The sequence below is a fragment of the Kryptolebias marmoratus genome, linkage group LG18 (assembly GCF_001649575.2).
Source record: "Kryptolebias marmoratus isolate JLee-2015 linkage group LG18, ASM164957v2, whole genome shotgun sequence".
Classification (NCBI taxonomy): domain Eukaryota; kingdom Metazoa; phylum Chordata; class Actinopteri; order Cyprinodontiformes; family Rivulidae; genus Kryptolebias; species Kryptolebias marmoratus.
The window spans coordinates 13286960-13308469 of NC_051447.1; the positions used below are offsets into that span (position 1 = coordinate 13286960).

The 21510-nt window shown below is 41.9% G+C and overlaps 1 protein-coding gene across 1 annotated transcript; it reads right to left on the reverse strand.

Moving 5' to 3' along the window:
- Positions 1–3287: 3287 nt before the first annotated feature.
- On the reverse strand, positions 3288–21470 carry rassf8b (Ras association domain family member 8b). Its single transcript, XM_017414928.3, has 9 exons — positions 21345–21470; positions 11795–11966; positions 9549–9899; positions 9242–9447; positions 8952–9155; positions 8235–8309; positions 7820–7942; positions 7209–7338; positions 3288–6390 (listed from the first exon to the last, which is right to left on the reverse strand). Exons 2-9 carry the CDS (start codon positions 11904–11906, stop codon positions 6275–6277), a joined length of 1317 nt encoding a protein of 438 aa, XP_017270417.1. The 5' UTR covers positions 11907–11966; positions 21345–21470; the 3' UTR covers positions 3288–6274.
- Between the last annotated feature and the right edge of the window lie 40 nt (positions 21471–21510).

The following is a 21510-nucleotide window of genomic DNA, read 5'->3' on the forward strand; positions in this document are numbered from 1 at the left end:
GCCTAAGTCTGATTGGATAATAAAACTGTCAATCGGGATTAATTAAACTAACTGATTTTTAATTGGACTCTAAATGAAGTATACCCGGACTCCAGACGACTGAAATTAAATGGACTCAAACTTTAACGGGACTCCAACTGCACTTGAACTGAGCTCATCAAAATTAAAAGTCTGTTTGGAAATAAATAATTATATTTTGATGTTCATCCATGATAAACAATGCTGGATTAGGTCATATGAGTTGCTGTGGTAATGCTTTTAGCAATAGCTAATTGGATACTAAGTAGCAACTGCCAAAATTTTGATTTATTTGAATATATATTTCATGCCACATGTTGGCATGGAAAATACAACACTGATGTTACAATATACCACACTACGGCTTTATTGTAATAAATTAGCCATTAATTTAAAAAGCTATTTTTACCAGTGTAGTGTGCTAAAATAATCTGCACAATCAATATCAGGTTAGCTTAGCATGCTAACCAGACAAAAACAGCTTCTTATAGCTTTTTATTGTTTTCAAGTTCCAAAAGGTTAATCTAACCACCCCTGAAACTTTATATTACTAATGCAGAGGTAGATTAAATCAGTTTTTATCTAACTTGTTTCAAATATATATAATTCAGTCCATCTTCCAGCTAAAAGAGTGTTCAAATAAAACCTATCAGTGGCTTTTCCTCAAACCAAATAGGAAAAACGAAGTGGTAAATGCTGCAGCTTTGTAATATGTGTTTTAAAAGCGAACGGCAAACATCAATGGAGCATCAGGTCCATCACGCCGGTGACTGACTGATGGCACAGCCCTCTGCACCACATAACTTGGCAACCCCCCCAAGTTACTTTTATCCAGCAGAGTGTGTGGTGGTTAATCAAAGCCCATGATTTCCATAATTCATGGATGCCCATCTGTTTGCCACCTACTCCCAGGCCCAGTGCAGAATAAACAAATTCAGGAGAGGGGCCAAGGGGCTATTTAATGTCAGCATCAGCCAGGGCTTACACACGCCGCACAAGACACACACACACACAGACACACACACACATCTCAGTCTAATAAATCTTCTGGGGTGAACCATAATTCATTTTAAACGCAATTGTTTAATCCGTCTATGATGCAATATGTGCTCTATAATTTACACGCAGAGGTAAACCAGTTAGGTTCTGTTAGAGTTTATTGTGCCTTCAGAAGACTCACATTAAATCTCCAAACTTCATCCCGACGGTTCCTCACAAAGGCCCCCGTCACGCCGCCGTCGTGCAGATTTCCCAACAAATCAGAGGAACGTCTCTGAATTAGGAGCCGAAGCTGCTGTGAGCGAACACCGTCAATGTGGAGGAGCCGTTAAAGCAAAAATAAACACGGTGTCGTTTAATTTTAGGATCAATCCCATCGTTTCAATTTGTCTTTCGCAGGTTTGTGTGATTTATTGTCACCAATTACAACTGTTTAATGTGATCGCAGGACTTGAAGGACGTGAACCTGGAGCAAAGTAAGACAAGAGGAGTCAACGTTCAGCACTTCAAATCTTTAAGTATGATGTGATGTTCCAGGGTCACAGATGTAATCAGAGCCCCTCTGACCCAACTGTTGAGCTCCATTTAGAGTATTAAAGCTGGAATACACCGGGGACACCGAGGGACAAATGACTTTTTGTTTCCAGCTCAAAAACACCTGGCCTGATAGCCAAAGTTCTCAAACTCTGAAAAGTATTAAAAGTGCGCCTCGAAAACCTGATAAATTTCTGAAATTGGGTCTTTTCTGAGAAACCTTTGTCGCCGTTATCCCGCACATTTCTCTGTCTGCCTTCGGCGAAATGAAATAAAATAAAATAAAGCTGTCTGCGTGGCCAGAGAGTAGGAAAGGGATTCTGACAGCTGCTTGAGGTTTGAAGTGCGGCTAAAGAGGCTCCTGCTTCCTGCACTCGAGAAAAATATAAAGAATTAAGTTGTTTTCATCCGTTTGCAGATTCGGAGAGGGTCATTTGTGCCTCGGTGCGATCTTGTTTACTGCAGAAAAGTCATGCAGGCACCTCTTCACGAGGCAAATCTTACGCTTCCCTCAGAATTACGTGTTATAATTTGAATTTGGGGGCTACTTCCGGGTGAAAATCCACACAGATCGTGGGTCTGCCTTCCTTTTCTCCAGCGCCTCCATTGTTACTCAGGGATTGTGGCCAACAGCCCGAGGGCCCCCACTCTGGTGGGGGGCCGTAAGCCCCTGGTTGACTATCAGCTGGGTTTTGTTGACTGACCGTTAGTGAAACCCTCTGATATGAGTGGCAAACATCCAAACATGTTTAGGTCGTGTGAACTGCTTCACGCAGAAAGAAGTTTATCATTTCTTCGGTTTTTCAAGTCTGTCTGAAGCTTTGATTACGAGTTAACTTCTTCTGACTTTTCAGCCCGTCTCATAAAATAACAGCGGGATAACTGGTAGTTAAACTGAGGTTGTTTAAATCTACATGTAACCTTTCCACTAAAAGATCGGAGCTATCCCTTCAAACATGCCTAAGATCCAACAAAACAACAGAGTAAAGCCAGATAAACAGCAGCCAACATCCAACTATTTATCCGTTTACAGCTTCTGATCTTATCTTTTTTGAAAACCCGCCACTTTTTTAAATTTGATTTTCCCCTCTCGGCGTCCGATGACCTCCCAGCCGGGCCTCGACCCCGACCCGTGGAGAGCCGCTGCGGTACAAGTCGTAAACGCCGGCCTGGCTCGAGCGGCAGACGGAGAACAAGTGGGGGCTCGTTGTAAGCTCATTTCCACACCGCTGATGAAATCTGCCGGCAACAGTTGTCATCTCAGTCAGAACCAGTGGCAGGTGACGAGACGGGAAAGACCTTTAAGATGAAAAAGGAACAGAGCGGGTTGGTTTGGAGAGGCACAGGCGTCATTTCTGTTTTATCCGAGGGAAAATATGTTTCTGTCTAATTATTGTCATCCAATTATCCTGATTCTGACTTGGATTGCGGTTCATTTCAAGGAACAACTTTCACAAAATTGATTTTCATTCAGTAGTTATTATTTATTAACCAGTAATTTTGGCATGATTTTCTTTTGGTTCTACCTCTCGTTTCATTGGGTTTAGGAACCATAACCACTTAGTTACATTTAGGATTTCAAACTAAACCACTTAATTAGACAAATACATCAAAACTGACATCATGACATGAATGAAACTGTCCAACAATGTCAACCACAGGAAGCTTTCTTCTGGTTTTTCCAAAAAGATAAAACAATACCATTATTTTGTAGGAATCAGAAGATTAACACTCAGTTCAGTACCGAGAAGCAGTTTATTGACATTTATCATGTTGATTTTTTAATCATTTCTTCATACATTTACATTTTTCATGAATTTGATAAGCAACTCGAACCCAAAGAGGAAGGTTGGATAAATTCTGACAGGTTAAAAAAATACATTGGGTGGCTTTATAGGCAGACGATAGAAAATATATTAGAATAATACGGATTTTAATGCCGATTTTCAGACATTAAAGCACAGTAGATCTGATTAGGATGTTTACAGAGGCGTGTTGATGTAAACACTTTGAATAGAACAACTTCTGAAACACATCCCTTCTTTTTTTGATTGTTATGTATTTACATATCCCCCAGTGACTCCCCTTGCTCCAGTGCGACGGTGCATCAGGGTATAAGGTCCTCCATGAGAGCAAACATTTGATTTAACTTGTCAAATGGTTCGAGACATTGCGAAAGAGCGTTTATCCATAATTACTTCCTGTCCATTCTTGTCTGGGTAATTCCGCGTCTTGAAATGTCCCTGAGCCACAGCGTTCCTCAAATAGCTTTTTAAAACCTCTTGATGGCTGTTTTCATAATGGCTCCATCATCTCATTTGTGTACGCACTTCTGCTGAAAAGCGCCACTGATGGCTCGACAGACGCCAATTATTGGCGACGTCTTACGGCGTGAATCAGAGGGGGGAATAACAAAAATAAAAATAAAAGATACAACCAAGCACAACGTTGTTGTTGTCCAATGCAACAGGGTTCTGCTTTACATTCAGAAGTGTTCTTATTGTCAAATTTTTAAAAAAGGCATGGAAATAATGAGGAGGTTTTTGCTGTTTTTATTTCTGCTAAACCCACTCATCATTAAGCCAACAGGGCAAAACAGGATGAAATATTCTTGGTTGCCATTAATTGGGAGCTCAAACAAACCAAGCCAAAATTAGCATGCACGTACACGCTCTGCATATATCAGACTTCAGTCTACTGTAAAAAACTCTCCTTACATTGACGTGATATGTAGACGTTTGTTTTTCTTCTCAGTAAGGCATGCTATTATCGAAGACTTTCCATTAGTGAGGGCTCAGAATGTTTCCATGACAATAAAAAGGCAATTTTCTGCCACTGAACAGCCACAGAGAGGACTTAGGAGAGATGTGATGTGAAATTCTCCGACTACCTTTGCGCCCCAAAGAGGGGCGGAGTTCACTTTGTTGTTCCATGTCCGCGGCACAAACGGCTTCACGTGGGGCTCAAATGAGATTCTCAAGCTTGTCAGATGAAGTAATTGCAGAAAAGCCAGCGGCTGTTTATCACACCCGAAGAGAAACTGCGGGGAATTTTCGAGCCCGAAGATTTATGGGCGTGCAAATTAAAACTGCTCGGAAACAAACGAGCGGCCTCGTGTGAATACTGATCCACAGCCGAAACGCACCGGAGGTACGGCTTTAAAGCTCCCCGAGAACGAGCAGGATGATATCTGCTTACCTGCGAGTTTTCTTGTAACGTTAGTCGCTCAAGCCTAAAAACACCCAGCCGACAATTTCACATCATCTCTGCTGACACGAAATGTCTCAGGAAGTGTTTCACCGAATGCTAGATTTGTTCAAGTTCAGTTTAAGTCATCAGAATGTTATTTAAAACTCTTTTTTCCTTCTTTAGGCCAAATACTGGATTATAAATGACTTAATGTTCATTAGAGCCACTTAAATATCAACTCTGATGTCATGGGGGTTTTAAAGGGATCATTCAAATCTTCTGAAGTGGGGTTCTGTGAAGCAAGGTTATGAAAAATTAACATCTTACCTGCTGTAGATATCTTTTTTAATGGCCTCTGATAACACCCCCTATCCTCATCCAAAATGAAACACAGAAACACATTTACAGTTTGAAGATAGAGCACATAAATGTATATATATATATATATATATATATATATATATATTTAAAAAAATACATTCATCTAACTATTGTCTTATTTTCTTACACTAGCTTTGGTTCATATGAGACATCTTTAGTTTGTTAAAACGTTAAAAATTAAATGAAAAAGTGGCACTTTTATAAATAAAGTGCTGAGGCTTCGTTACAGATTAATACCAACATTCATACATGGCCAGTGTATGACGCCTGAATAACATGTGTTCTGTCGCCACCTGGTGGTCGCTTGTTAACACTGCATTTAGACACAGAGTTTATACTATTAAACATTTCAGCTACTCTACAGGCTTTTTAAATCTCTTTTTTCCTCTTCCTTGACTCACAGCAGATAGGGGATTTCATTCACAAAAGAAATACATGAAAAATTAGGTTATTTTCCTCCCATTTGAATCCACACATATCTAAACTCGTATAAATCAAAAAGAAACCCCTGACCCCGTTGTAAGCTACACTGACATCAGTTATCATGACCAGTTTCCTGAATTGCTGTGAAGCATTTTATCAAATTTATATGGCGCATAGTGTTCTCAGCTACCTTGAGATTTATGTGAACTTCTCCTTTTATTGGTGTCTGGTGCTAAAACACCAGAGTAAGGCAATCAGATATGGCTATGGTTATAACACAAGTGAGGTCTGTGCATGCTCATGCAGCTAGTATTTTTGTACATTAATCGAAACTCCTGAAATTCTCTTACGATTTACAGAAACATAAATACAATCTGTTGCCTCAAGCGTCCATATGCTCAAAGAACAGATCTGCTGGTTTGTTTTTCTTGCTCATTATGCAGCTGCTCCACTTTATAAGTGATTCTGGAGGAGCTGTCAGAGTTCAAACAGAGTTAAAATGTTAAATATGCAAATTGGTATTGACATCAGTTTCCAGCGAGATGGAGAACAAAATGCAAAACAGATGGAGGGTTTCCAGTCAAGCCTCATTTTGCAAAACTGGAGGTCCGACGCCAACCGTTTCAACAGGTTCTGGAGACGTTTGTTTGGGGGTAGGGGGGTTTAGGTTTAAAACGATCCGGTGTGTCGTCAGGTCACTCAGCCGTGCGACTCTTTGGGCTCCACAGAGTTAGACGTAGATGCCTTCTGGGTTCAGGCTGGACGAGGCGCGGCTCTGTAGGGCGCGGAGGTCGCTGGGTAAAAGTCGGGAGGAGCCCAGTCGTTTCAGAGAGCCACACTCCACATCTGCAGTTAAAAAAAAGTTTTAATATCGTCAACTTTTTGTGAATAAATTAGATCCATATCAAGAAAATAAAACTACTTGAAATTACAAAAAAAAAAACGACTTTCAAGAACAGATTACTTTAGGAATTTTATCCCAGACTGTATTTAATGTTTGTAGCTGAGCCTGACCCCAACATATATTCTAAACATGAACAGGTTGACTCAAATCTGTGTTTAAAATGTTGCTATTAACTATTTGAAGTCAACTATGTCTGCCTGACTGTTAGCAAAATATCTTATAAACCACTGGACGAGTTTAATCAACCTTTCAGGAAATCATCTACAACTGATTAACTTTTCAAGCCAACTCAATTCAAGATGGCCGTCACAACCAACACACAACTGGCTGTCAGTCAGTTTTACAGATATTGAGCTAAATTTTGATGTGGTAGTAGCTGAGAGTCATTCAGACTGTGACATCTTGTGGTATCAGATGAGACTGCACCAAACGCTATCATGAAGGTTTGACTAAAACTTCTACATTATTCACCAAAAATTCAGCTTTAAATGCAGTGTGCGACTCCTTCAAGGAGTGCCAAGCCTTTCATTTTTGAGGCCTAATGAGCTCACAGACAGTTTTGTTTCACCACTTCTGCTTGACGGATCATTCTGAGGATGACCACAAGGTGGCACTGTGTCCACACAGATGTAACAACGCAGCCCAGGCAATAAAATCAGCCAAAAACAGGTCATCAGTTTTAAAAAATGGCTCTTCTTTTGTAAATCTGACGTTAGGTTAGAGATATTCGGGGGGACTTTCAGCCTGGTTCTGTAGCTACCGTTGGTGGTGTTGTCCCCCGCGGGCTGAGCAGGCAGCACAGTCACTTTGGTACCAGTTTGCTGAATGAACTGCTGCAGGTTGACCTGTCGGAGCTCTTTTGTCAGCCGCTCCAGCTCCTGCTCTTTCTCCTGCGGTGGAAAATACAGCATGACAAGACAATGAGGCCCATGCCTCGGACGATATAAGGAGCCTGACTCACGGCCAGAGCAGTAACTTCGACTCAAAGGTGCTGCTTGAACACAAACTTAACCTGTTTGCCTTCGATCCCTTAAGTCACAAACCATAGTTAGCATATTCATTAAGCTTCTTTTTAATCAGGCAAAGAATGCTGTTAATACCTTCCCTTCTTACTACCTCATATCACAGCAGACAGAGTTTCATTTTACACCAGAAAGCATGATTCACTGCACATTTCTGTAAGCCGGGTTTATGTTTCTGTGGTTCTACCTGTGGGGAAAAACTAAACACTGCAGCACTAAGTCATCCAGCCTTTAGTAGAAACTTTTAGCAGCTTTCTTATTAAACCTACTTCCATCATCACTTTCAAAGCTAAATGCAAAAGAGAATACTTTAAATTCTTGGCATTTTCGAAGCCGAAATGGGTCCGACCTGAAGTCTCTTGCCCGACTGGCAAAGTGAACGCTCCATCGCCTTGCAGCTGCTTTCCAGCCGAGTTGTTTGTTGGCTCTGAACCTCCAGCTCTGTTTTCACTTTCTGCAGCTGGGACTGCACCTGAAATCCAAATCGGAGGGAAAAACACTCGTATAAACTTTGAAGGAAAGCAGGAAAAGGAGATTAATCTTCCTAACATGGGAGAAGGGTTTTAAAGTGCAAAACAACAGAATTCATGTTTTAAATATGTGATGCTACTAAGTGAAGTGGTTACTGTGTTGTGTTGTAAAAGTGTTTATTAGATGCAGGACCTTGAGATAAACATCTGAGAAGTGAAAAGATTAACAGGAAACATCCCGTTCTGTTTGCAGGCCTGTATGAGTTTATAAAACCAAGATAAAGTGATTTGTACCTCCTCCTCCTTCGCCTTCAGGGTGAGCTCAGCCTCCTGCTGCAGTCGCTCCCGCTCCAGGCCCGTCTCCATGCTCTAAACAAAGCAGCAACAAATCACCTTAAAGCTAAAACAACATTATAATAAAGAGCTTTACAACTCCAAGCCCCAAAAAACAGTTGGGACATTGTGTGACTCATAGAACCCAATGATTTGCAAATCTCATAAACCCATATTTTATTCACATTGGAACATGGTAAACATTTTAGAAGTTTAAATGGAGAAATTTTACCAGTTTTGAGAAGAAAAAAAAAGGTAATTTTGAATTTTAAGGCAGCAACACATGTCAAAAAAGTTGCGACAGGAGAAACAAAAGGTTGTAAAAGTAAGTTATTTGAATAAGAAACAGCCCTCAGTATAAGAAGCATTTAGAGAGGCTGGATCTGTCAGGAGTAAAGATGGGCAGAGGTTCACCAGTCTGAGAGAAACTTCATGTAAAAAGTAGCAGAACTATTTCAAAATACTGTTCCACTGTGGAAAAGTGGGAAGGCTTTAAACATCCCATCATCTACAGTTTGTAATATTATCTAAAGATTTCAGTAATCTGGAGAAATATCTGAGCTCAAAGGACAAAAGGCTGATCCTGGGGCCCTCAGGGGCCGCTGCAAAGTAATGATTATGTGGTTGTCAGACCAACTAAAACAGTTTAATTATGCAGCTTTTCTGTGTTTAGCTCACCTGAACACGAGCCAAGTACTCTGAAAGTCTGGCTTCGCAGTCATGCACACGGCCCTGCAGCTCTGCTAGCTGCTGCCGCAGCTGCCGCTCGCTCTCCTGCTCGATCTGCAGCTCATTCTGCCAGAACTCCTCCTCCTCCATCTCAGCATCGTTCCTCCTCACCTGCTGCTCTAAAAGCAGCATCTCGTCTTCCAGGTTCCCTTCCTGAGAAGCAAATAAAACACCATAATTGACGTTCTAAAGATGACACGGAGCTGTTCTGATGGGGGGGGCTGAGTAAGGGGACTCACGTCGCTGCTTTGGCCGGTGACCTCCTCCCAGTCCTGCAGCTCCGCCTCACAGCCCAGCAGACGGCTCTCCAGCGCCTGGAGTTTGTCTCTCTGCAGCTGCACCAGTCGGTTCAGCTCCCTGGCTGGACTCCCAGGCAGGGATGCAGTTCCACCACCTCCGAATCTGCTCAGGTTCAGGTTCACGCCACGCTGCTGCGTCTGTTTGGCTGAGAGTAGAAGGGTAGAAAAAACAATGGACATCCAATTGTTTTAATTGGAGAAAGAATCAACATCCTTCACAAGAAAAGCCTAAAATTACACTTCATACCTTCAGCATCTCTGCTTTTTCCAAATAGTTCTCGCAGACCCCTGGCACCCCCGGTGAAGGTCAGAGACTTGCGTTTGGGCTCCCTGCGTTTGAACGAGCGGTCCGTCCCCGATGGACGGAGTTTGGCCAGTGGTGGCAAACTCTGGCGGTAGAGTCCTCGCTCTGGAACGCGAGCCAGCCCCTCGGAGGTCGGCCGCTCGCTGATGGACGGGCCGTTTCTTTGGAGGATGAGCTGCACGTCGCTGGCATACTGACCCCACTTGTTGAGGGACACCACAGGGTTTTCGTGAGGAGCCAGGAGGCGCTCCGTGTCCCGCCATTTCTCAATCAAAGTGTACCGGCCAGTGCGTCCTAGGACAAGGAAAAAGAGAACTTTAGACTTCTGTTTAAAAGAAGGTCAGATTTTCCTGACTCATGCAAACCTACAGTCCTTTTTCTAATATCTGCATGTAGCCTCTTGGATTTTCCTACAGTACAAGGAAACCAGCAGCTGCAGTAGATCATGATCACTAACAGGTTGTAAAAAAAACAAGCTGGGACACCAAAATAATAGTTTTACATTGGTGTATGGATATCTTTGGAAATGCATATGACCCACAGCGGGGCGGCTGTGGATCAGTGGTTGAAGCAGTCACCTTCCAATGAGAGAGTCAAAGGTTCGATTCCTGGCAGGAGTTATATGTCAAAGTGTCCCTGGGTAAGACACTGAACCCCTCATTGTCTCTGATGTGTAGTAGAAGCTGTATGGATGTGTGTGTGGATGAGTCAGTGAGGCCACAGATTGTGTTGTAAAACGCTTTTAAGAGCCTGGCTGGCTAGAAAGGTGCTTTACAAGTACAGTCCATTTACCATTTATCACTATCACCAAAAAAACCCCAGAGTAAAGCAGAGAAAGTATGAATGCTGAATGCCTTTTGCAGGAGAAGCTGAAAGTGAGTTGTCAAAGTTTAAACATTAATAAAGAGCAGCAGAACACAAACTAAAACATAAAACCAGCAGCAAAAAAAAGCAAACTTACTAAAAAGTAAAAGAAGCAGAATGGTAGCTAAAAGTTAAAAGCAACATAAGAAGACAAAAACAGAGCAAGTGTGCTGGAGCGGATTTCAAAGAGAGCTATGTTTTTGAGTAAAATGATGAGATTTCTGTGTATTTCCATGAGGAATTTTATTCTAAATAAAGTATAAAAGTTAAAAAAAACAAAAACTTATAGCTCACTATTCTAGACTGAGCTGAACATTTTGATACAAGAATGCTGAAAGTAGAACAAGATTTGCGTAAGTTGATTGCAAATACCATGGAAGAAACTATAAACAGGAAAACATCAGCATTTATACAGCTAAGACCTTTCCGCTGAGATTCTGTGTATTGATGTAATATGAAGTAACTGTACCCGAGGGAAATGTGAGTCAAAGTAATCAGCATTTATATCAATAATAATAATAATGAGTGTTTGTACTTGTGTAGCACTGATTCAAAGAACTTCACCAGCGTGTTGGGTTAAAACAGGTTTTACGGTGGGAAAATTCAGCTCAACAAGCAGCGATTGTGTTGGCCAAAGGTTCAATGGTTCACAGCTTTTTGTGTGTGTGTACTCCTGCATTCCCGTCTGTATACATACAGATAAGAGCAGAACTGTTCCCCCTCCTGCACAGTAAGGGTCCTTGTAAAAAGAGGCGCATTCATCACGACAGCCATTTGCATCAAAGCACCCTGGCCTGGACAAAACAGGCACAGCGGACACAAAGGACTGCGAATGCCACACTTCTTGCGACGCCGTCGCCGTGACAGATGGGTTTCAACTCCGATGAATCTCCAGGTTGGTGTAACTCTGTCCTTACCAAAGGAAAACCGTGTGTAATTAACAAAGGCAAAGAAGGAGGAACAGATGCAGCGTGTGAACCTATTTTCACCGCAACTGCACAGCACTTGTCAATAAACCAAAAGACTGCAGTATGACTCATCTCATTCTGTAAGGGGCTATTTATGGTGAAAATCTTTGTGCCCTCCTGTCACTTGTTATTTTTTACGCAATTTATCACCTCGAATCAGTTTGACATCATGCCCACATAGTAATGGACATGACTCGCATCGTAAGATGTCCATGAAGGGATTTCATCCAGACAAAGTATCATCTCCACTACTTGGACTATGATTTGTGTTGTGGTTTCACCATCAAATTAACATTTGAAACTTGTCACAATCAGCAAAATACTTCCTATTAGTTTATGAAGTGGTTTTGAACTTACCGATGGCTTGTGCCAAAGCAATGACCACTTCCTGACAAGTGGTGAACTCTGTGACACCGCACACAATGCGCTGCACTCCGTCCACCCACACCTTCAGCTCCATGGCCTTCATCCACAGGCCCTCATTCCTCCACACCACCAGGGGGAGCGACTGGTTTGGTTTTTTTTCATCCTGAAATTTAAAAAAAGATGATGTTCAGTCTAGGTACGTACATATCTCAATGTTCATCGAGACGTTAGAACTGGAAACAAGAGCAGAAGCCAGAAGTTGGAGCCACAAGGATGGATTTTTTTAAGCAGCTAAACAGGCAATATTGAAAAGTGGTTTATGAGGCTCTTTCACAAGACTGCTTACAAGACTTACACACCTTCTGGCCACCTTGATGTGATTTCTAAACAGGCCGAGGCGGCGAGGGGTCGAAGCCAACCCACCACTGCTGCTGCTTTGGGCCGCGAATCGAGGTAGAAAAAGAGCCGAAACGGTTGATGTGTGAAAAGGCAAGCTGGCTTTGCGGTTAAAAGTGACAAAGTGATGACGTATGCTTTCCAGCTGCAGGATTTAAATGCCAAAACATCCACTTTGGAGGAGAACTCGAGTGTTTTTCTAAAAAATGACAAACTGGGGTGACAGCACCTTTCTTCATCAAAATACAGTGACTTTCAGCTGCGTTCTGCTAGATTTATATTTGACGTGTTGAACATTGAGCGAGGGTGCGCGTGCCAACAGTGACGCAGTCGTGCCGTCCCCGCCCCTGCGTGAAGGGCCCACGCGGTGTCAGGCGCCTGGTCGTGCACCTTACAGGTTTTGGAACATGGCACGGACCGCACACACCACATAATCAAATAACTCAAAACTCATGGAGGGAGACTGCTGCTGCCATCAACAAGTTATTTTTGTGTGTTAATGAGAAAAAGTTTAAGTTAACGTTAGCGTCTAATGTGCTCGTCTATAAAAAAAAACAAGTCGCTCACTCTTTAAGAGTAATGCCACAATTTCGATAGTGTTTCTCTATCTTTACACATTTTGATGTTAAATCTGAACTTCACAGAGAACTGTAAAACGATTCCACCCTGCCTTATCTCCTTTCAGCGGTTTCCTAAACGACTTCACAGCCACTGGAGTTAACGCTTCACTTCAGCAGGGATGCAAACGGCCAGAACTTGACATCAACGCTTGTTCTCTCTGAGCGGTTTCGTTTTAATGCCGCTGATAAACTGCTGCGAGAGCAACAACCCCTGCGGTTCAGCAATTGTGGCCGTGTAATAGAACCTTTCCAATATATTTTTCATTTGCTGGCGTTCGGTACGTGGATGCAGAATGAGAGCCATTTTCAAACTGCTGACACAAGCACCAGCAGTGGGGCAGTCATTATGGAGCTGGCATCGCCTCAGCAGCCGTCGGAGCAACAGAGCGGTGAAGGAATGGGGTCCCTGATGCTCCGGTCTGATCTGCAGAGACTTCCTTTCTCTCTGGTCCTTCATATATAAAATTAAGGCACCTTTCATCTTCATCACAGCTGGAATGACACTTGTTACGGTCCAATAAATAATTCTGTTCGCATGAAAGCAGCTTTTTGGGATCTGAAATAGAAAGAAAAAAAACCCGAGCAATAACAAAACACTTCACCGAGCTGTTGCAGGCTTTGACTTTGAGAGCAAGTTTGGGTTCAGTGGTTTTTCCAAGGACACTTCAGCATATGGAGGAGCGGAGAGAAACCCTCAATTAAGAGCCCAACCTGCTCCACCATCTGAGCCTCAGCTGTTTAGGGTCAAAGGTTAAAGGAACAGGGATAAACAAACCACAGCAGGTGGTCGGTGGGTAAAAATCACGCCAGGAAACAAGTTGTGATTGCTCAAGTATTTTCCCCTCAATCAGTCAGGCAGCAACTGTCAGGAGCCAAAGAGGGGAAACGGTTCACAAATCTGAAACATGGCTTTATGACAGCGTCCTGAAACACATGCAGGGCATTTTTAAACTTCCACAGAGTTAATCTGATCACATGTCCAAACCACACTATGTGGGATCTCCACAGAGCTCTGTCCCTCTTTCTCACACATTTATGAAACTATATTTGGGTGCACAAACAACCTTCAAAAGCATCAATCTCAGAACTCAAACTGAAGTCATTCACTCCTCTGTGCTACAATCAATTATGAAAACAGAGCGAAACAACCAACAGATAATTTACATCCTAATCACTGCCGTGTTATCAGTGACACAGTTCACTTTCTACTGAGACTTTAATAAGCAAACCCTCATAAATTTAGTTTAAGGTGGGGACATGAAGCTGAACAAACCTGTGTTTTGGTGAATTTTAGACAGAAGTAGCAACAAAAACCGTATAGTTCTTGTACTCACTACTGACTGGAGCACATTTCCAGTACTACAAGTTTATACATTACCTACAATTAAACGCAAGTTTGAAGATTATGTCTAGTGTCCAAAACAAGAAAACAGAGTCAAATTCACTACGATGGGACCTCTACTGCTTTGTGTTCGTGTTTGGAGCATACGAGCAATAAAGCAGTAAATATTTGTGCAGTGGTGTTAAAAACAGTGACAAATCAACTGAGAAGTCTGGAAATTTGAACTAATGTCACAAATAACCCCCCCTGGATAAAAAAGGGAGTAAGACCTGCAAAATAAGCATTTCTTATATAACAGTTTCTTCATGCATGTTTGTATTTTTACTTGAGTAAGAGACTTGAATGCTTCCCTCATTTCACAGTCTGACGTATGCAAATGGCTGTTTGCTTTCATCAGAGGAGAGGGCAGCTGTGCAGCAGCAGATGTTCAGACGTTTGATGGTGTAAATGAGCGGGACCGTAAACTCCACAGCTTTGTTTCTGAAGGAGAGAACTGAACAACTGCTCTCAGTGGGCGCCTCTGAAGGGAATCGGGCACGTCACTTTCAGACAGACGGGAGCCGTCGCGTTTACCGCAGAAATACAGCGAAAACCCTGAGCGATAAATGACTGCTGAAGAAGCTGAAACTCAGCTGGTAAAGCTAAAGGAAGCAGAAAAAAACTAGCGAAGTGTAAAATGTAGCAAATCTCTACCTCAAAACAAAAAAACCCCAAAAGGCCAGCTAAAGGCTATATGTTACAAAAGGCTGGGCAAAAGCAGCAAAATGTTAGCCATAAGCTAAAAGTTGCAAAACGCTATCAAAAAGCTAGAAGTATTAAAAGGCTAGCCAGAAGCTAAGAGCACCAAAGGCTAGCTAAAAGTAGCAAAAAAATAGTTAAAAGATAAAAATGGCAAAGGGCTAGCTAAACATGACAAAAGACTAGCTAAAAGCTAACAGTAGCAAAATGTGAGGCGTATCAAAAAGCTAGCCAGAAGCTAAGAGCACCAAAGGCTAGTTAAAAGTAGTAAACAAATAGTTAAAAGATAAAAGTGGTAAAAAGCTGTCTATAGGTAGCAAAAGGTTAGCTAAAACTAAAATCAGAACAGTAGCTAAAAGTAGTATGAGACAAAAACACAGTTATGCTGAAGTAGATTACAAAGAATGAAGGAACGGAAGATCTCCAGTCATTTCTATGAGGAAAATATCTGTTAATAAAGTTTAAAACTTTAAAAAGTATAAAAGTTAGATAAACCAGAAGCCATAGCATTCGTCTCCAGAATAACGCTGAACATTTAGATAAACAAACGGCTAAAATAGCACAAAGTACGGAGAAGTGGTTAGATTGCAAAAAAAAACAAAAAAAAAACTATGAAATGATTTGTGAACGCTGACTCGGCTTTTACACATCAGGTACCAGACGCTCTGACCTGGAAACCTGTCGGTTAGCGTGTAAAGCCACTGACTGAACTCTTTACTACAACTACTCCAACATCACGGCTGAGGTCTGTTTCCTTGTGGAAATGAGCTTCGATTTTCTTTAGCCCGCTGGTGAGTCGCAGCGCTGCCATCACTATGGAGACTACAGATGTGCCTCGCTCTCTGCAGCTTCCTCTGCTCCAAGGTTTCATCAGGCCATGTCCATTTTCCTCCGAACTAAGTCTCAGTAACGGCCACTCGGATGCTCCCGCTGCCGGGGAATAAATAAATCATCCAGGGGAGTGTGCATTAATTAGCGTGCTGCGACACAGGCTGCTATTTTTGGGGGGGCTGCTTCATTGTAAATGCATGCTTTCATATTTAGACCAGTTCAGTGAGTCGCGTCCACGCTGTCAGAAGCTGCGGAGAAAACACCAGACTCAGCGGCCCTCATTCCAAACGCCACTTGGCAATTCATTAACATCCACCCCTGTTGTTTACACACACACACACACACATATAAAAACAAAACCCTGTCCATATAAAAGTTAGGAAGTTGTAACACTGCTGTCACTTCATGTAGTGTAGATTCAGGTTGAATTAACTTTACTTTGGTTTTTAGCTGAAAACTGTAATTAAAACTAGCATTCACTGAAAACATACTGCATGCAGCCAACTACATTAATAATTATTGACGTTATTAGAAACTTTATACAAATCACAGCCAGCCTGATGTTATTAGAGGGAGTTCTTAAGGAGACAGGAACAAAAACAGGACATTTCAGACAAACGCGACCTACAAAAGTGTACAATTCAATAAAAATTACCTAAAAGTATTCTTTCTTCACAAATTCAATAAGGAAACTATGAATGAGCATAATGAGCACTTTAGGTCTTGTTTAAAGAACATAAACACCAGAAAATTACTGCAAAGCTACATGCAAAACATCATTTTTTTACAAAATATCAATAAAGCTCCTATATTCACAGTAACAAAGCTAAAAACGTTAGTGTTGCTTCGTACATTCATGAACGGAGCAATCAACAACATAAAAATAAAAGAGACATAATGATATATTTTAGTGCTGTGGAGAGGAAAGTTTGCCACTAATAGAGCAAATTCCTGCTGTCAGACAGTTTTTGCCGCAGCCGTTTGCTTTCAGACATGAGGAATATTGAGCCGTCTGGGCCGTAAACCACTGGGCTAATCTTAGTTGTGACTCCAGTCCGCCTCCCCTGAAGTTTCATTCTCGGGATGCCAGAGGAGGGCAGAGTGACGAGTCAGGCTTTCCTATTAGACTTCCCTCAGACAAAGCTGCAACTCGTGAGATGGAGCGGGAAGAAGACGCCACTCGAAGCACTTTTGATCTCACAGAAGGGAGAGAATCCTAAAGATGCAAAAGGAAATGGTTCAACTGAACAGCTCATTTCACGCCATGTTCAGTCTTCTGTTTAATTAAAGTTTAACAAGCTCATTGATTGGTTTTGAACTCCTGACCTTTGTTTTTTTTTACTTGCCAACTGCCCCGAACTACCAGGAATAGACCTAAAACAACATTTATCACTTCTAGGCTGGACAGTTCTAATTCTTCTTCTCTTTATTATCTGTTTATCCCAAAAATGTTTTAAAAAAAAGTCCTCAGTTGAACCAAAATGCTGCCGCCAGAGTTCTAGGAGAGATCACATTTCTCCAGTTTTAGCTTCTAAACTTCAGAGCAGAATTTAAAATCTTTCTTTAACATACAAAGCTCTCACCATATATTAAAGATCTCATTGTTCCGCATTTTCCTTACAGAGCAGTTTGTTCTCAGCCTGCAGGTTTACGTGTGGTTCCTAGAGTTTCTGAAAGTAGAACAGGAGGCAGAGCCTTTTCTCTTGTGGAATCAAACTTCCAGTTTCTGATAAATTGGATTTGATGCTTTCTAAATAAACTGAACTGAAACAAAATCTACAACATTGCATATGTCAGTGCAGTAAACACAACTACTTTGTAGAGACAAGTTGATAAGTGGTCGGAGTAGTGAGCATTTCAACACAATGATCCAGTCAGATGCCAGTTTTTAAAAGGAGGTTCTGGAAGCAAGAAAAGGGTCCGCTCGAACAAAAGAGCGCTCTGTAGTGTGTGTGTGTGTGTGTGTGAGTGTGTGAGGGCACATGGATGGTGGCATGACTGGATGCAAACAATCCCTCACCATAGCAACCCAGCTCTGGCTTTGTCCGAGCTTTATACACAGCCGACCGGACTGATTACAGGGCCAGGTCTGGGAAGGAAGACCTAACAGCTCGAAAACAAATAAGCAGAAAACCGTGCTTTCCTGTTACTTCCTCTTTGTCTCCTTTGAGCGCAAGCTAGGAGAAAACAGAGGTGCGTTCTGCAGCAGGGTTTCTTAAAGGCCTCAGATTTGGTCTTTGACGGGACAGTCAGCTGGAGCTGCTGTATACGAGCTACCTAAAGACGATATCAATCACTGAGCATAAATATATCTCTTCTACTCATGTTTGTTGACAGAACAAAACCTTCTGACACTAAATTAAGCAAATATTTCTCATTTGAAAGTTAAAGTACCCCTAAACCCCATGTGTGTGTATTCTCAGAATCTGAGTTTCCACTTCACACTTGCATAAAACGCCAACTAGTGCAGGACGTGGTGCCAACAAGCTGTGAAATTACTAATCCTGCTCAGTGTATTTCTACGGCTAGTTTTATTTTAAATAAAAGGTACATGGTTTTGAAAAGCATAAAAGTGACAAAAATAAAAAAAGTCACAGCTGATCATTTTTAATTTATGAAGGGTTTAAAAAAGAACAAAGTATGCAGAAGTGGTTTGAGTACAAAAATGTATGGAAGAAAAGAAAAACAGGTAATTAATAGTGCAAATGCTGACTCAGGGTAAACATTATTCCTGCAGATATCACTAAGTTTTGTGTGCCAGGCAGCCATGTTGGATTCTGAGGTCGAGGCTGGTGGGAAACCTCCAACGGGGTCGTTCAAGTTGATATTTCTGGGTCGGAAGTTGAAAATTCTGACTTCTGAGCCCAATCTTAATGCAACATTATTTACATTTTGCCTAGCGTATTAACAATTCCTGGAAAACAAACATGCAGAACTGGTGCTGAGCCGAAACCATGTAGTGATCTTTGGAGATGTCAGAGAAAAAAAAAAGTCATGTCACTATCGTGTGGCTAAAATAGCAACAAGGAATGTTGATGTCAGCAGGCGTTTCAAATACGAGCGAATGAAATTAGATTTCGTCCCTTGTCCTGAGACGTCACTGTCCTTAATGGAGTCCTGCAGACTCAGTGGCCCTCACCTTTACAGTAATACACTCCTGACTTTGTGCCTTTGGAGTTGGCCCGCTGCCTTCTTTTACAGTAATAAACCACTCGCCTCCCCCCTCCGACCCCTTCAATCGTGTCTACTGCAATCTTTAAATTGCCTCTTTCAGCGTGTGCTTTTTTTTTTTTTTCCTCCTTCTGGCTCAGATTTTGGTAAACACTGTCATCAGCTGAAGACAATGACGTGGCTGCAGGTTTAGAGACGGCTGAGCGAAGAGCTTCAGGAAGCAATCAGATGGGAAAACACTGAATTCAGATATACTGTCACTCATCTATTCTGGGAGACACGACGCACGTTTTCACCCCGCACCAGCAAGCAGCGCTTTTATTTTGAGTTCATAAAAACACGTCAGCGGCGAGTAATCACTGCGTCAAAGTGATAAAAGCAGAATCTTTAAAAGTTCAAACTAATCAGCTTGGTGAGGACAATAAGCCTGCAAGTCCAATGGCTTAGCTGACCATGTGGTGGAGGTGGGGGGGTGGGGGAGTCTGCAGAAAGATAAAAACTGGACTAGATTTACTCGGTTAAGTCTGTTAGGAGTTTTCCATTACAGCAGCACAAGCCTGATCTTAGAGGCAAATGTAGATCAATGAAGTTTGGAAAAATATAAATTTAAAAAATCCAAATTTGCATGAATAATCTGCCGTTCAGGAACATCCAGACAGTAAACGTTTGGTTCAAGAAACATAGATCTGTGTTTATCACTGCAAAATAATTTATATGGGATTTTAAATTATGCCTGGGCATTTTATTGTATTACTGGAATCATGTATGGTAGGTTCTGAAAGCCATCGTGTTGAATAAATAAAAACTATGAACTATAGGATGAATTTTAATTACACTTGCAGAAAGTAACAAACAGTTGGATTCGACCTGATTCAAGATGGCTGCCACAGCCAACTGATCTTAAAACCACAAAAACGGCTCTAAGTTATTAAATTTTACAGATACTGAGCTACAGTTTGGTGTGGTAGTAGCTGAGACTGATTCCCAATACATGAATTGAGAGCTAACAGATTCCATCAGAGCTCTGTTTACAATTTTACCTTTAACCTGAAGTTACCTGTCTGTCTTTCAGCAAAATATCTCATGAACAACTAGATAGATCTAATAAAACTTCCCGAAAGTAATCATTAGATGTGCCTCTACAACTTACAGTCCAATTCAAGATGGATGCCACAGCTAATCAATGTCAGCCAACACAAAAATGGCAGAGCTTAAACTTGACATGGTAGTAGCTGAGGTTCGTTCATAAAACACTTCAAGCCGGGACTCAATAATGTGATGAAGTGATTATATGGTGGTCCCTGCGACCACAGGATTAAACAACAACAAGCAGATTTATTACCAAGGGAAGATAGACGTTTTTTTTTTAAAAAAAAAAACATAGTTAACCACAAAGAGAATCACTAAACTGACTTAATTCACAATGTTTTGAAGACGGTACACATTTAATTGCGTTGTGCTCCATGTTCTGCTACACGCCTCTCCTGGTTCTGCGATTTCCTCTTCATTTCGGAAAGCTCACGTCTGTGCGGGACACGACCGCCTCCGCCTGTTATTTCTGACCAATCTGAGGCGGCGCAAGGACAGACTGGTCTGCGCGGCCATTTGGCAGAACTGTTTCGTGAAAGCGCCTATGCTCGTCTCGCAGTTTCTGAAGAGATTGTTAATAACAAGTTTGGACCAAAATGCTGACATTTTTGTCATTTCTCATGATAAGATGATCTCAGTCTTAAACTCCAGCATGAAAGGCGGAAGGTGATATATATTCTTTCAAGGAATACTAAGCCTTTAAAGATTTAAAGACAAAATAAAAACATAGTAAATCCGTGTGAGCACAAATGGTCATGTAACAGCAGCTCGTTAACAGTGGACAAAGACAAATATAGAAACGTACTCCCTCTGTTGTGTTTTCGCTCATTTTCTCCCACAAATCCCTGCTGCAAAGCAACAATAGCTGAGACTAAGTTGCCCTTGCTTTCATCAGACGTGTGCTTCGGGGACTTTTTCCCCTCTCCGCTGTAACCCTGTGACTCAACTGAAGGAAGTTTTGATTAAAACCACTGCTGGGTGAGTCCTATAAAAGAGATTCATCAGTGCAGAACTCACACACTGACCAACACACACACACTCACACACACATTGAGCACTGTGCACTCACTTCCTGCTGGCTCATTGATCTGGTATGTTCTCCACAACACAAACTGAACCCCCTCCAATGTGACATATTAACTCACAGATTAAGAAATTGGCATGAATTTGGGGCAATGCTGGTTAAAAAATTAAGATGAGGACAACATAAATAAAAAAAAATGTCCAAGTTATGCAACAGCTTATTCATAAAACTATCAGCTCTTTGTTTTACAATTAAATTAGTGATAAAAACCTAAAGTTAAACATCTTTGGACGCATTCACTGCCCTCAGCTGTGTGTGGAAATCACATACCTCTATTTCTTGCTTTATTCCACTGCATCTGTAGCAACTCTCCTGATGTTGTGGAGCCCCTCTCTTGGATAAAACCCCCGGACTCCCCGCGCTGAGAAGCCCGGTGGGGAACGAACGCCCGACCCGAGCCTCGCGGAGTCAGCCGCGTGCCCGCCTCCGTGGAGCG

Bases quoted from the DNA above. Each gene is read 5' to 3' on its own strand.
- rassf8b (XM_017414928.3), bottom strand. From the start codon at position 11,906: ATGAAGGCCATGGAGCTGAAGGTGTGGGTGGACGGAGTGCAGCGCATT. The intron at 7,943-8,234 runs GTACAAATCACT...TTTGGATTTCAG, and splicing joins TGAAGGCGAAGGAGGAGGAG to GTGCAGTCCCAGCTGCAGAA. The intron at 7,339-7,819 runs GTCGGACCCATT...TTTCCACCGCAG, and splicing joins AGTCGGGCAAGAGACTTCAG to GAGAAAGAGCAGGAGCTGGA.